The sequence below is a fragment of the Aspergillus sclerotioniger genome (genome assembly GCF_003184525.1).
Source record: "Aspergillus sclerotioniger CBS 115572 chromosome Unknown BO94scaffold_1, whole genome shotgun sequence".
Taxonomy (NCBI): domain Eukaryota; kingdom Fungi; phylum Ascomycota; class Eurotiomycetes; order Eurotiales; family Aspergillaceae; genus Aspergillus; species Aspergillus sclerotioniger.
The window spans coordinates 1519823-1532981 of NW_020290991.1; the positions used below are offsets into that span (position 1 = coordinate 1519823).

General features: G+C 53.3%; 5 protein-coding genes and 1 non-coding gene across 6 annotated transcripts; 5 read left to right on the forward strand and 1 right to left on the reverse strand.

The window, feature by feature from the left end:
- Nucleotides 1-428: 428 nt before the first annotated feature.
- Nucleotides 429-1781, forward strand: BO94DRAFT_453567 (SRR1 family protein; the record flags this gene model as incomplete). The annotated part of the gene is made up of 3 exons (XM_025607571.1): nucleotides 429-688; nucleotides 754-1392; nucleotides 1520-1781. 3 exons carry the CDS (start codon nucleotides 429-431, stop codon nucleotides 1779-1781), a joined length of 1161 nt encoding a protein of 386 aa, XP_025473443.1.
- A 565-nt stretch (nucleotides 1782-2346) lies between these two features.
- BO94DRAFT_t12 lies at nucleotides 2347-2436 on the forward strand. The gene has a single exon. It is a non-coding gene; the product is annotated as a tRNA-Ile (tRNA).
- Nucleotides 2437-3210: 774 nt separating this feature from the next.
- On the forward strand, nucleotides 3211-4730 carry BO94DRAFT_530058 (cupin domain-containing protein). Its single transcript, XM_025610597.1, has one exon. It carries the CDS (start codon nucleotides 3551-3553, stop codon nucleotides 4703-4705), a length of 1155 nt encoding a protein of 384 aa, XP_025473444.1. The 5' UTR covers nucleotides 3211-3550; the 3' UTR covers nucleotides 4706-4730.
- An 818-nt stretch (nucleotides 4731-5548) lies between these two features.
- Nucleotides 5549-8327, forward strand: cat1 (catalase catB). Its single transcript, XM_025616888.1, has 6 exons — nucleotides 5549-5879; nucleotides 5933-6158; nucleotides 6205-6620; nucleotides 6669-6833; nucleotides 6908-7082; nucleotides 7136-8327. Exons 1-6 carry the CDS (start codon nucleotides 5604-5606, stop codon nucleotides 8062-8064), a joined length of 2187 nt encoding a protein of 728 aa, XP_025473445.1. The 5' UTR covers nucleotides 5549-5603; the 3' UTR covers nucleotides 8065-8327.
- A 102-nt stretch (nucleotides 8328-8429) lies between these two features.
- On the reverse strand, nucleotides 8430-11792 carry treA (alpha,alpha-trehalase treA; the record flags this gene model as incomplete). The annotated part of the gene is made up of 4 exons (XM_025613589.1): nucleotides 8430-9620; nucleotides 9664-9954; nucleotides 9999-11735; nucleotides 11781-11792. 4 exons carry the CDS (start codon nucleotides 11790-11792, stop codon nucleotides 8430-8432), a joined length of 3231 nt encoding a protein of 1076 aa, XP_025473446.1.
- A 717-nt stretch (nucleotides 11793-12509) lies between these two features.
- Nucleotides 12510-13127, forward strand: BO94DRAFT_530061 (uncharacterized protein). Its single transcript, XM_025610598.1, has one exon. The coding sequence runs from the start codon at nucleotides 12603-12605 to the stop codon at nucleotides 12912-12914; it is 312 nt and encodes a 103-aa protein (XP_025473447.1). The 5' UTR covers nucleotides 12510-12602; the 3' UTR covers nucleotides 12915-13127.
- Nucleotides 13128-13159: the final 32 nt, after the last annotated feature.

The following is a 13159-nucleotide window of genomic DNA, read 5'->3' on the forward strand; positions in this document are numbered from 1 at the left end:
GTATCAATTTAGCGGTAGTTACAGAACAATTCTCTAAAGAAGCAGCACGTGCACACAATCAAACCATCCCATCCGGTGCAAACCATCCTGTATGAACAAGCTCGGGCACGTGATGAACACTCACTATGGCCTGTTTGTCAAGTCACCAAAAGCGAGGCTTTTCGTGATTCACTCGACCTGTATAAGCGAGAAGAGCAAACAACCACATGGTCCTCGAGCTTGTTTACAGTTCTCCCTTCCAGTTCTTCCTTCACGCGCTCCTTTCACTTCTCTTCTTCTGCCATACACATCTTCCATGATTTGTTCCCGTGTTATCGAAACACTTTTCTCATTCAAGTTCAAGCTTCTTTCCACTTGTTCCAGATCACGACTTCCGTATCCCGACAGTGTCATTAATCATGGCACAGAACTCACTTCCTCAAGCGATAATGTGCGAAAGTGCATTGTCTCCTGAGTCTCCAGCTGCTGAGACCGATGAGCCAGTCGACTGCTTGTCTCTCTATCACGACCTTCAAGATGACGGGAAGCCGTTCTTTGAGAAGGAACTAATCAGCAACGTGTATAAGCAGATCCAAGAACGTAAGGCGGGTGAAGTCATCACCATCAAGGGTATCGATGGCTCGCTCGTTGACTTCAAGGTCCGCACTGGAGAAGTCGTGGAAATTCGTGATGGCGTGGCGTTGGTTGCGTACTCATCCCCTTCCCCTTTCTCATCCTCCTAATAATCCTCATACTAACCATTTCACTCTCCAGAGGCAAGCCTTATATCGACTATCTCCCCATTCAATGCCTCGACGGCGTTGCTGGCCACTTCCCCCACCTCGGCTACCTCAACATGCGCATCTACCACCGTCTGCGATACCGGTCCCTCCAAACCGGCCAGTACATCCATGAAACCATCAATCCTCCGCTAACGACGAACCTTGCAGAGTTCCTCTCTTTTCTGTATGCTTGGGAAAGCACCAACTCTTGCAGGCACATCCGTGCTACTCTGGAGTCTCTTCCCGAGTTCTTCGGGCCCGTGACCAAGATAGTTGGATTTGCGTGCAATAGCATTGTCAATCCCCAGGGCTGTCTACCTGAGAAGCAGAGGATTTCTTTCCAACATGGCTTTCTCCTGACGCTTCGCGATGTCCTGCGTAGAAAGACCGGGAACTCGGACATTAAAATCTTGGTCCAGGACCCGGCGTATACGGAGAGTGACGTGGAGCTGCTGAAGGAGTTCAATATTGTCGTTGTGGAAGATCCCGTTGGATTTCTGGAAGTCGATGAGGAGACTTTTGTGTTTTCTTGCAGTCCCAATGTCCCCGTGCGCCAAATCGTCCTTGATATGGTGAAGCCGGTGGGTATGGTCTGGAATAAGGTCTTGGCGGAGACGGCGATCTTTAACATGTGTGTACCCCCCCTCCCACCCACCCACTGACTGTCTTTGGTGTTGTTGTTGTTTGTTTGTGTTGTTGTTGTTGTTGTTGTTGCAGTTGACTTGGAAGAGACGAGACGAAATGCTAACAATCTATAGCACCGACCCCTGGGATCTATCAATTCACCGCACGATCAACCGTCACTATGACACTTACGTGTTCCCCCACGATAGCAGAAACTTCGGGGTGATGGGGCTTTATTTGCGCTGCGTTGGTGGCGACGTCCCTGCCGAGGAGTATGAGAGAAGGGACTTGGAGACTCTCGTCACGGTGCGAGGTATCGGACAGTACGCGAACCAGGTCCACTTCAGAGTGGCAGCAATGAACGAGTTGCTTGATAAGGTGCCGAGAATTGAGTAGACCTGCGTAGTAAGTGCAGTACAAGACTACCCGGCTGGCTACCTAGCTTGCTTGCTAGCTAGCAAAGCAGAAGGTGTTCGGTAAGTAGATGGCCCCCGTCCTGTCAAAACTGACTTGAAGACTAACACTTGGTTTGACTAAAGAATATTGACTCGGTCTACTCACTGTGGGAAAGCTGAGTAGTAGTGTTCGACTTTTTCTTTCACCGACGCGAGCTGATGAATGGTGGTGGATGGGTATTCACAGCAAGATCAACGCTGTTGAAATTAAGGCGTCGCTCGGATATGTATTATGGTCGGAGACGGACCTCCTTTTTTCTTTTTCTTATTACCACAGTGAGAAGTTTACCTACGTACCTCACTCTAATTAATATGTGTACACTAGCAAAACCCACAATACTAATAATAACACTAATACTAAACAAACAACCCCTACCCAAGTAACACAAAGACAGACCTTAATCCCCAACAACAAACTCCACCGGGCTGGCTGGCTGGCGTAGGGTAGGTAAAAATAAAATTGTCTGTTATAAACCATAGTAAGAAGATCCCCACATGTAACAGCTGTCCCTGTGGCCAAGTGGTTAAGGCATAGTGCTTATGGTTCTATCATACAGGAATCACTGAGATCGGCGGTTCGACCCCGCCCAGGGACATTCTTCTTTTTGTATTTTTTCTTTTTCCCTGCCGCACCTTCTTCGACCACGGGTTGTTTTTCTTTTGTTCGAGGATAAGTTGAGGGTATGAATAAAAGCAAACGGCTTTCTACTTGGGTAATTTAATACTGATGATTATTTACTCCGTACTAATTGAGAGAAAAGGAAACCGGCGGCCGTTTCACGTCAAGGCGGGCTTGGCGGCAGGCTACCTACCTACGCTACGGAGAAACTAGGATTTAGCTGGACGGGAAAACAGTCTCAAAATGTAGTCTTGTGGTAAGAAGATTCTAATAAAAGGTTCAGGTCTACTGGCTTCTGCTTAGCAAACTTATCTTGTCAGTCTACTATGTGGTATCTACCCCTCTCGATCCTCGGGGGGAATGTCCCTCGCGCAAAGACAATGCAGGGACCAAGTAGGCATCCATGTCGTCAAGTCCTATTTGAGATAGCGTGCTGTCGGTGACGCTAAACGGGGAAACGTGCAGTTTTCCGCTTACTCATTTGGGTTGCACGTTTGAATGCCGAATTGACGACCCGGTGCTTTCGGCCCTGGAAGATCGACAGTGATCGACATCGGAGGTCGTGGGTTCTTCAGGTTTCTTGCTCACTTTTTTGGCGGGGGTTTGTGAGGAGGTGAGTACTTAAGGACGCTATTCGTGATGAAGTTCTTGCTGAGTGCCTTTGAGATATGAGATACGCAACACCCATCGAACAGATGACAGACAGCTGGAATATCGTGACGGCTCTTGCCAAGGATTGCACCTCTTAGCCTGAATAGTTCCTGCAGTGGACCGGTGATCCCAACCCTCCTCTCGGGATATCCGACCCACGGCGTTCGTCATGGCCGGTGACTCTTGGCTGGTGACAGGCTTCGGGCATTCTGCCCTGTGGCTTCAACCTGGTTGTCCGGTTCGCTGCAACCCCGGCAATAGTAGGCAGCGATATGTCGGAACCTTTCTGTCCATCCGCAGAAGTCTTGTTTGACGATCCGGGCATTCCGGGTCGTCGGACGCCGTTGGCCCAGCAAAGGGTATAAAATGGGAGAATAATGCCAGAGAATAGCCCTATCAGCAGTCAGCAAAGATCTAATCAGGATCTAAAGCATCTCATCATGCGCTCTCTTCTCCTCTCCTCTCTTTTGACCCTCACCTCTGCCCTCTCCCTCGAGGACCTCTATGTCTCCGAGGCCCCCTCCTCCCCGCGCCCCTATATCCTTCCACATTATGAGAACTCCCACGCAGTGACTATTGGCTCCCAGCTGTACCGCTTCAGTGTCACTGGCCCATCATCCGGCAATGCCTTTACGTTGATGAACACCAACGCGCCCTCTAGTGGCTCCCTTGGTGTCCTCCCACACATCCACCAAAAGCATTATGAGAACTTCTTCAACTTCAAAGGACGGTTCCAGCTATGGGCCCAACACGGGGATGACGAGCAGGAGGGCCGTCTCCTGACACAGGGCGATTTCGGGTCTGTGCCTCGAAACACAACGCACACCTTTCAGATCTTAGACCCCGATACTGAGATGGTCGGGGTCATCGTCCCCGGTGGATTCGAGTATGTCTTCCCCCCATCTGACATATTAGCCATAATAACCATAAGGAATAGGGACCTCTTCTACGCCCTCGGGACAAACTACACCTCTGGCACCGACACCCCCTACGTACCTGGCTCCAGCAACTCCTCTTCCTCCTCTGCCACCGGCCCCGGCAGCAGCACCATCTCCCACCTGCAACAATACGACGTCTACGCACAATTAGACTTCAACCCCCGTCGGGATCTGATCAACGGCTCCGCCCCCTCTGACTCAGGCTGGCACACAGAATCCAACACCCTGGGGGAACCCACCAAGTCGTACTTCATCGCCAACAACTACGGCCCCAAGTACCTGAACTCACAATATGGGGCGTACCAGATCGTGCAGCCACTGGTAACAACCACCCAGGCACAAGATCTGACTTATACCATATCCACCATCATCTTGAGTCGGCAGACGGGCACGACAGCCCCAACATGGAATGCAACGTCCGGACCCGTGGCGTTCGAAGTACTGGAGGGAGCGGTGCGGGTGCAGATCGGAGAATATCCGACAGCGAGGCTGGAGACGGGTGATGTGGCGTTTGTGCCGGCGGGAGTGGTGTATCAGTATTGGAACGAGGCGGCGTATGCAAAGGTGTTGTATGTTTCTTCGGGCGACGAAGGGGTGGATGGGAAGCTGATCAAGGGGGGAAGGACCTGGCAGGATCCTGTATGGCCCACGTCTTAATTTCTTATTAACTAGGTCCGAGCGACTAGATGGATATAAAATAGACTGTTATTGTGTGGTTCTCGTCCTTCGTTTGGACTCGGGCTGGGCGACGACGCGTCGGTGTGATGGATTCTCGGTAGCTGCAGGACCAAGACACCGGCTGCGGGGGTGGCCTTGGCTTTCTGGTCTGGTGAGTGATCCCAGCGATGCTGTAAGGAACCGTTGGAGGTTATTTATAAAGAGTCTGGTGGCGTGCATACTGGTGTAAACTGTACGAGGTACTTGTGCTGGTTAGCCAATGCGCGTGGGATGATAGGTCACTATGCAGGAGGCCTGGTCGGACTTGGCACCCACCCAAGTACCACCCGCAAGCTTGATCCCGGTCCCTTCTGCGGAACAGCAAGGGGAAAAACCGAGTTGTTGCTAGTGGGAACCTTGATCCCGTCTCGGTCTCTCAAACTGTAAACTGCCTCGAATAGAAGACATCACGTCATCAGGAGACTGTCGATCGCTCGTTGCGCGACCCTCAGACAAGAGCTGCCAAGGGCGTCGCAGCCATCCAGACCCCCGGATTACCAAGCCTCCCGCCAGTCAGCGCCCGCCTCTCCCCCGCCAAGCCTAACCCGGCATGGGTCTGAATCCCCCCGCCAATGATTGGCCGCGTTTTCTGCAGGCCGATACAGCGCCGCGGTTCCTTACCGAAACATGGGTATCTTCGATGTATACGCCCGTACTCCGCCGTGGGTGGTGAATGTACATACCGGCCCCTGTCAGCGACACGATACCAGGTAAGACAAACAGTTACTGCCCACCTCGCCTTATAACCTCCCTTCCCCCCTCCCCTCTCTTCTTCCTCCCTCTCAATTGCCTCACTGTCGAGTTCAATTCTCTCATCCCTTTCCCCACCCGCGCGACCATGCGTCTCATCGGTCTTGTCGGCCTCGTTGGCCTCGCCAATGCGTTCTGCCCCTACATGACCGGCGAGCTCTCTCGTCGCGACTCCTCCGATGCCTCTGAATCCACCGAAGAATTCCTCTCGCAGTACTACCTCAATGACAACAACTCCTACCTGACCTCCGACGTGGGCGGCCCCATCGAGGACCAGAACAGTCTGAGCGCCGGAGAACGTGGTCCTACTCTCCTTGAGGATTTCATCTTCCGCCAGAAGATCCAGCGCTTTGATCATGAACGGGTATGCCTTTGTCCTTTACGCCACTGGCTCCACTGGCTCCACTAACAATGCAGGTTCCCGAACGTGCCGTACACGCACGTGGTGCCGGTGCTCATGGTGTTTTCGTTTCCTACAGTGACTTCTCCAACATCACGGCCGCCTCTTTCCTAGCCAAAGAAGGCAAAGAAACCCCCATGTTTGTGCGCTTCTCGACTGTTGCAGGTAGTCGTGGCAGTACCGATTTGGCCCGTGATGTGCACGGTTTTGCAGCTCGTTTCTACACGGATGAGGGTAACTTTGGTGAGCCCCCCCTCTCTACTCACGCGAAATGGTGCTAATGTGTTAGACCTCGTCGGAAACAACATTCCCGTGTTCTTCATCCAGGATGCCATCCAATTCCCCGATCTGATCCACGCCGTCAAGCCCAGTGGCAATAATGAGATCCCTCAAGCTGCTACAGCCCACGACTCGGCCTGGGACTTCTTCAGCCAGCAGCCTAGCTCCATGCATACTCTGTTCTGGGCCATGGCTGGACACGGCATCCCGCGCTCTTTCCGCCATGTTGATGGCTTTGGTGTACATACGTACCGGCTTGTGACGGACAGTGGCGCGTCGAAACTGGTCAAGTTCCACTGGAAGTCGCTGCAGGGCAAGGCCAGCATGGTCTGGGAAGAGGCTCAGCAGGTGTCAGGCAAAAACGCAGACTTTATGCGCCAGGATCTGTGGGAGGCGATTGAAGCGGAACGGTACCCTGAGTGGGAGGTATGTGCTACACACCTCTTTGCGCGGTATGGAAGCTAACATATGCAGCTCGGTGTGCAAATCATGAACGAAGAAGACCAGCTGCGCTACGGATTTGACCTGTTGGATCCCACCAAGATCGTGCCGGAGGAGTACGTCCCGATCACGAAGCTGGGCAAGATGACTCTGAACCGCAACCCGCGCAACTACTTTGCGGAGACTGAGCAGGTCATGGTGAGATTCCTCCATCCTCCTCCCCACTTGTCTCTGTGGGAGCCCTATACACCGCATCAAGCTGACCTCCCCAGTTCCAACCCGGTCACATCGTCCGCGGCGTCGACTTCACCGACGATCCTCTCCTACAAGGCCGTCTCTTCTCCTACCTTGATACACAGTTGAACCGCCACGGTGGACCCAACTTCGAGCAGCTGCCCATCAACCAACCTCGTGTACCTGTCCACAACAACAACCGCGACGGCGCAGGTAACACCCCCTTCCCTGTCTCCCTCACTATCCACCACCAACTAACCTCCCAGGCCAAATGTACATCCCACTCAATCCAAACGCCTACAGTCCCAACACCCTCAACTCGGCCTCTCCCAAGCAAGCCAACCAAACAACAGGCAACGGCTTCTTCACCACCCCCGGACGCACCACCGCCGGCCACCTCCTGCGTAGCACTTCATCCACCTTCCAAGACGTCTGGTCCCAGCCCCGCCTCTTCTACAACTCCCTCGTCCCAGCGGAACAACAATTCCTCATCGACGCCATCCGCTTCGAAACCAGCAACGTCAAATCCACCATCGTCCGCCAGAACGTCATCCTTCAACTCAACCGCATCTCCAACGACCTAGCCCGTCGCGTCGCCCGCGCCATCGACATCCCCCTCCCCTCCCCAGACCCAACCTACTACCACAACAACAAAACAACCGACGTCGGCACCTTCGGAACCAAACTCAAGAAACTCTCGGGCTTGAAAATCGGCTTCCTCGCCTCCGTCCAAACCCCTACTTCCATCACCGCCGCAAAGACCCTCGCATCAGACCTCACCGATGACGAAGTCGACGTGCTCGTCGTCGCAGAACGTCTCACCGACGGCGTCGACCAGACATACTCCGCTTCCGACGCGATCCAATTCGACGCCGTGATCATCGCCCCGGGCGCAGAGGGCCTCTTCGCCTCTGGCTCTTTGACCGCGCCCCAGTGCCCCGCGAACTCAACGATAGTGAGCACACTATACCCAGCTGGCCGGCCACTGCAAATTCTAGTCGACGCATTCCGATTCGGAAAGACAGTCGGTGCAGTGGGTACTGGAAAGGTCGCGCTACGCAACGCAGGTATTGAAAGTACCCGGGAAGGTGTGGTGGTGGGACAGAGTGTCGATGGAGAGTTCGTAGATGACGTGAGAGAGGGGTTGAAAACATTCAAGTTCTTGGATCGGTTTGCACTGGATGATGACAATTGATCCATTCGTTGGGTTTTCTATTATGGTTGGGTTGATTTGGTCCACGTGAGTGATGGACAGCGTGATGATAACCTGGAGAGGAAGGAGGATTGGTGGGTTGTCTTCTTGTAATTATTACTTAGCATACATACATTGCTTCGCGAAGCTGGTACATCGGACCGGACCGGACCAGTCTCGACTGACTGGACTGGACTGGACTGGTTGGTGACTAGTAACGAGGAATGATCGAACATGAAATCAAAATACTAATTAATTGATTATGTATGTACCTCTGCAACAGAGATTGCAATAAGAATAATTATGATACAGGAATTATCCTCATGGATATAGAAACTAATAGAGTAAGCTGGAAAGAGTCGATTCGATTAGCTGTATCGAGCCAAGGTGGCCTTGCTTCTGGCACTCATCTTCCGCCGAGCCAGTGCCGCCGAGCTGGAACTGGAAGTGCTGTTCAACGACGGTCCCAGAATGACCCACTCGGCTACGGTAGCACCGACACCGGATTCATTGTCGCCTTGGTTACCTGCGATCAGAAGCGTGGCGTACTGGGCTTTTTGGATGGGGGTATCCAGAGTGATGGTTGTGGTGTTGCCGGTGGGGATGGAGACGGTGTTTAGTTCCTCGGCGGAGATGGTGTCGTATGGCTTGGATGGGACGATATTGGACAGGGATGTCACCACTTGGTATTCGGTTGAGTTTGAGGTAGAGGCAGCGAATAGCGTTGAGGGGTTTGAGATGGGAGAATCGTGGAAGATGATGGTTAGATTCTGAGGCGGGGCCTGAGACCAGTCGAAGTAGAAGCCAGAGACTGCCTCTGCTTGCGGGTTGGTTGTGGTGGACAAGGTGACTGTCAATGAAGACAGGTTTGATGTCGACGGCTGCCACTTGGTGGATGTGGCGCCGTCAACGGCAGAGATGGGGAACTGGCCTGGTTCGTAGTCATCCGGCGAGTAGACGGGATGACACTGGACTTGGTTACCGGGAGTTGTGTTGACGGACCCGATCATGCGATTGGGAACGGTCAGTGTTCCTGAAACGGGAAGCTCGTATGTGGTTGTCTCGTTTGCACTGGCGGTGGACTGGCCGACCTGGACCTTGATGCTGGTAGCGGCATAAAGGAGGTCTGCGCTCACCAGTGGTGCAGGAGATGACACCCGCTGGAGTGTGGTGTGCGTGTAGTTGGACCACGCGGAGATTGGCCAGCCACGCCAGTAGAATGTCCGGTAAGTAATGTGGGGAATTTGAGGCGGGAGGTTAGGGTCGATGTAGAGGGTGTCATCAGGGTGGAGACGGAGACCGAGGTACCCATAGAGGGCCACCTGGTTTGCACCGCCGTGGCCGGTCAAGAACGGGAACGCCGGGTGGGTTCCACCATTGATGCTGGCATCGTCGATCAGCTGCTCGGATAGCTGGTACCATGGGCCGCGTGCGTATGGGGCGTAGGAGTACTGATGGTAGGTGTAGGCAGAGCAGCCGGACGGGGAGACATCACTGGCGATAATTGAGAAGATAGCATATGTCATGGCTGGTCCATCTGGGGATTGCTTGTTTGCATACTGCAATTATTAGAAACGTAATTCACACAGGATGATCACTTACGTAGTCCAAGTCGGTCAGCGAATTCTCAGCCGTGTAGTTGTCCGACTCGAAATTCAAGGGAAACGTGTCGAGCACAACATCGGCCTGCTTGACAACAGTGGACCCATTCATCGTTGTATACTCCAGAGTCACGCCGTTTTCGCGGAGAATGAGGATGTTATCTGCAATCTCCTCCCAAGTTTCATTCGGCTCCAGGCCAAACTGCTTGCGGAACTTGTTGGCATTCTGCAGAGTTTCGGCAATCAGCGGCATCGTGTAAGCGCCGCCATCGATCGCATTGGCATACTCGTCCTACAGAAGTCAGCAAGATCATTTGACTGGCGCAGTTTACCTACCGGATCGGTCATGTTGGTCAGCGTCCAGGACGATCCATTACGCTCAACCAGTTCCGAGTAAAGAATGGCTACTGAATCGTAAATTGGGAACAGATAGTTCTGGAACCATAACGTGTCACCGCTTGCAACCCATTGGTTGACCAGCGCCAGTCCGATGTCACCGTTCAAGTGATATTGATAGTCCCAGCACGGTCCGGTTGCAGTGCAGTTCCCGAATCTGCCGCTGGTCCAGGGGTAGATCGCCGCCGAAGAACTAAACGAAGTCTCGTTCTTCGAGCTTGTGAATGCAGTGTCGATGTTTGCCTGAGCTTGGTAATGCAAAGCGATGCGGTAGTTGGTGAACCGCATAGCAGACTCTGGGTGGGACGCGACAAGACCAGGCTGCATCCAGAGATCCGCATCCCAGAAGATCTGCCCAGCATACGAATCGGATGTAAGTCCACCGACAGCGCAACTGTCAACGTTCACAGGAATTCCAGCCGCGATGACCGCATTGTTTCCCGCAGTGTTCTGCAGAAGGAAGTAGGTGTTTGTGACAGCAATGATCGCCGAGTCGATGATGTGGCTGTCATCGGGCAGCTTGCCGGTTGCCGGGTCCATGAAGCGGTCGACCGAGGACTCGTGCAAGATCCCAGCCCACTCTGTAACGTGCGACTGCAGCGAGACGGTGTAGCCTTCAGCCAGTCCAGCAAGATATGCGGCCCTGGCTGTTTCCTGTGTGAGGAGAAAGTAATCCGTTGTAGCGGCACCGACGAACTTGGTAATCCGGACAGTCTCGTTTGCAGTAAACTTGACGTCGACTGCCTGTGCGATAGACGAGTCGTTGGTGTGCACATACGGCTTGTCTGTGACGATCCTACGCGACGACAAGTCGACATTGTAAGAGCCACTCAAACCCGCATAGACGTAGGCCGTAACGTTGTTCACACCCCAAGGGCGCACAGCGGTAAAGATCGCGCCGTCATCTTCTCCAGATGCGACAAAATCCGTACGGACAGCCGCATAGCCGTCCAGAGCGTTGACCACCGTAGCATTGCCGTTCGTCAAGGGGGTGATTTCCATATCCACCACGGCTCGGTTCACGAAAAGCTTGTGCGCGAAGAGTCGATAGACGATTGCATAAGAGCCTTTGTTGCCTTCGGGTGTCCAGGTATACGACCAGGACAGCACGCCCGACTTGAAGTCGTAGGTAGACTCAAAATCCGAGATTGTACGGTTATCCACTTCGGCGTCGAGGTATGTGTCATCTCCGAGGTCAAGGATCAGACCACTCCAGTGCGGAACACCACTGATGACACTGTCATCACCGTATTCAGAGAGCCAAGGGAAGTTTGACGAGTTAGTCTTGGGCTGTCTATCCCAGAATCCAGAGAGGGTTGCGAAACTCTGGCGTCGGGAGTACAGGGGCCACCCAGAAATGACATCACCGTTTACTGGGTCATCGAGCTCAAAGAAAGGACCAATGCTGGCGACATTAATTCCCATGTAACCATTTGCAACCGAGCCACGCGACTGGTAATGGCCCTGGTCGGGTGTGGTGGTGGTAAGCAACCAGTGATCATCATCCCAGGTCACGCCAGAGAATCGGGTCGGGTAGACGTTAGTCGAATTGGAGTCTGTCTGCACATCTCTTCCAAGGTGTCTCCGCAGGGACGCCGAAATGCGCTCATTTATCCCTGCGGACGCGTCCACAGCCGCGGGAAGATGCAGCAAAAGCGGCAACAAGGTTGCCAAAAACTACCAAGAATAAGCTGTGACCCATAGTCGTGACAGCAAACATACCTTGACTTGCATCTTGCAATGGCCGAACGACAAGCTATGCGGTAATCCTTTCCGCTCGAGGAAATGGAAGACGGGGGAGAATAGGAGATATAAATAAGATTTGCGTGCGAGGCGAGATCCGATCGGAGTTTTGAGCTGCAGTAGCCGGTCCACCTCGTGTCCAAGACAGGGAATGCCAAGGGCGATCGGGGAAATGAAGGAGAGACAGGTCGACAGCAGGAGATTAAATACACTACCCCTTGGAAAATTGTGTCTCTCGGGTGACGGATTACCCCGCGGGTGACGATGGAAGGAACCGAGAAACCTCGTCATGGCTGGGCACCGTGCTCAGGGCCGGGTATTCTGACTCGACAGCGTCATTTTGTGGGGTACCGAAGGCCCTGGACTGCTGGCTGCCGGAAAGTCCGGGGATTCCGCGAGGGGCCCAAGGGGTCGGTGCCACGGGCAAGCCAGGGCGGGGGGGTTTGATTGGGTGAATGCATGGTCGGTGAGGGAACAAAGAAAGGGAATGGAACCCAAGAAAGATACCCAAGGTTAGACACGGGATGAATGCGATGAGCGAGTGACGATGGAGGAGATGGTGAAAGGTGAAAGATGAATGATGGTGGCGGAGGAAAGCTGGTGCAACCATTCCAAACATCCGTGCCTGGCAGCCTTGCAGCCTGAGGCAAGGCTGTTGCCTGCATCCCCATCCTGGATGTAGATGCCGATGCCTTCCACAACAACCATCCACTACATACGCGTGCTTTTTACGCTTAACTTAAACTCTATCTCTTAAGCATCCACTTACACTACACCCTTCCAACCAGTCATACCAAAACCATGAAACCCCCCTTTCTCACCGTGGCCATCTACCACCCCCGCTACGGCAACTTCCAACACTGGGCCCTTCACCTCCACTCGGACACCGAGGATCTCATTTTCGAAGTCGATGGCGAACATCCCTCCTTTCAGAAAGTCGTGTCCCGCGGGCTCCCCTCCGATAACTTGGGGTTCATCGAATCAGTGTTTGTGTGCCAGATCGGCAGGCCTGATATTCCGACCGTCAAGACCGTCGTCAACGCCACGCTGGTGGACAATGAGACTCTCGAGTGGGACTGTCAAGACTGTGCTGGATATTCTGGAGGGGTGTGAGGAAGAGGCCGTGTTGGATAAGGACGACCCCGATTATGTAGAGGCGATGGAGATCCTGCGGAGTAGACGGGGGCCGATCCTTTAGATCTGCAGATAAGCTATGGGGTGTGTAATCCGTGTGTATCGATAAGATGCCCGACTATAATTTAATGGGAATTAATGGGTAGAAAGATATTAGTCCGGAACTCCTCCCGAGGTCGGATGCACGAGCCGAAAGTATAGAACAGGTTATCTCTGAATGCTTA

Bases quoted from the DNA above. Each gene is read 5' to 3' on its own strand.
- cat1 (XM_025616888.1), top strand. From the start codon at position 5,604: ATGCGTCTCATCGGTCTTGTCGGCCTCGTTGGCCTCGCCAATGCGTTC. The intron at 5,880-5,932 runs GTATGCCTTTGT...CTAACAATGCAG, and splicing joins AGCGCTTTGATCATGAACGG to GTTCCCGAACGTGCCGTACA. The intron at 7,083-7,135 runs GTAACACCCCCT...CTAACCTCCCAG, and splicing joins CAACAACCGCGACGGCGCAG to GCCAAATGTACATCCCACTC.
- BO94DRAFT_530061 (XM_025610598.1), top strand. From the start codon at position 12,603: ATGAAACCCCCCTTTCTCACCGTGGCCATCTACCACCCCCGCTACGGC.
- BO94DRAFT_530058 (XM_025610597.1), top strand. From the start codon at position 3,551: ATGCGCTCTCTTCTCCTCTCCTCTCTTTTGACCCTCACCTCTGCCCTC.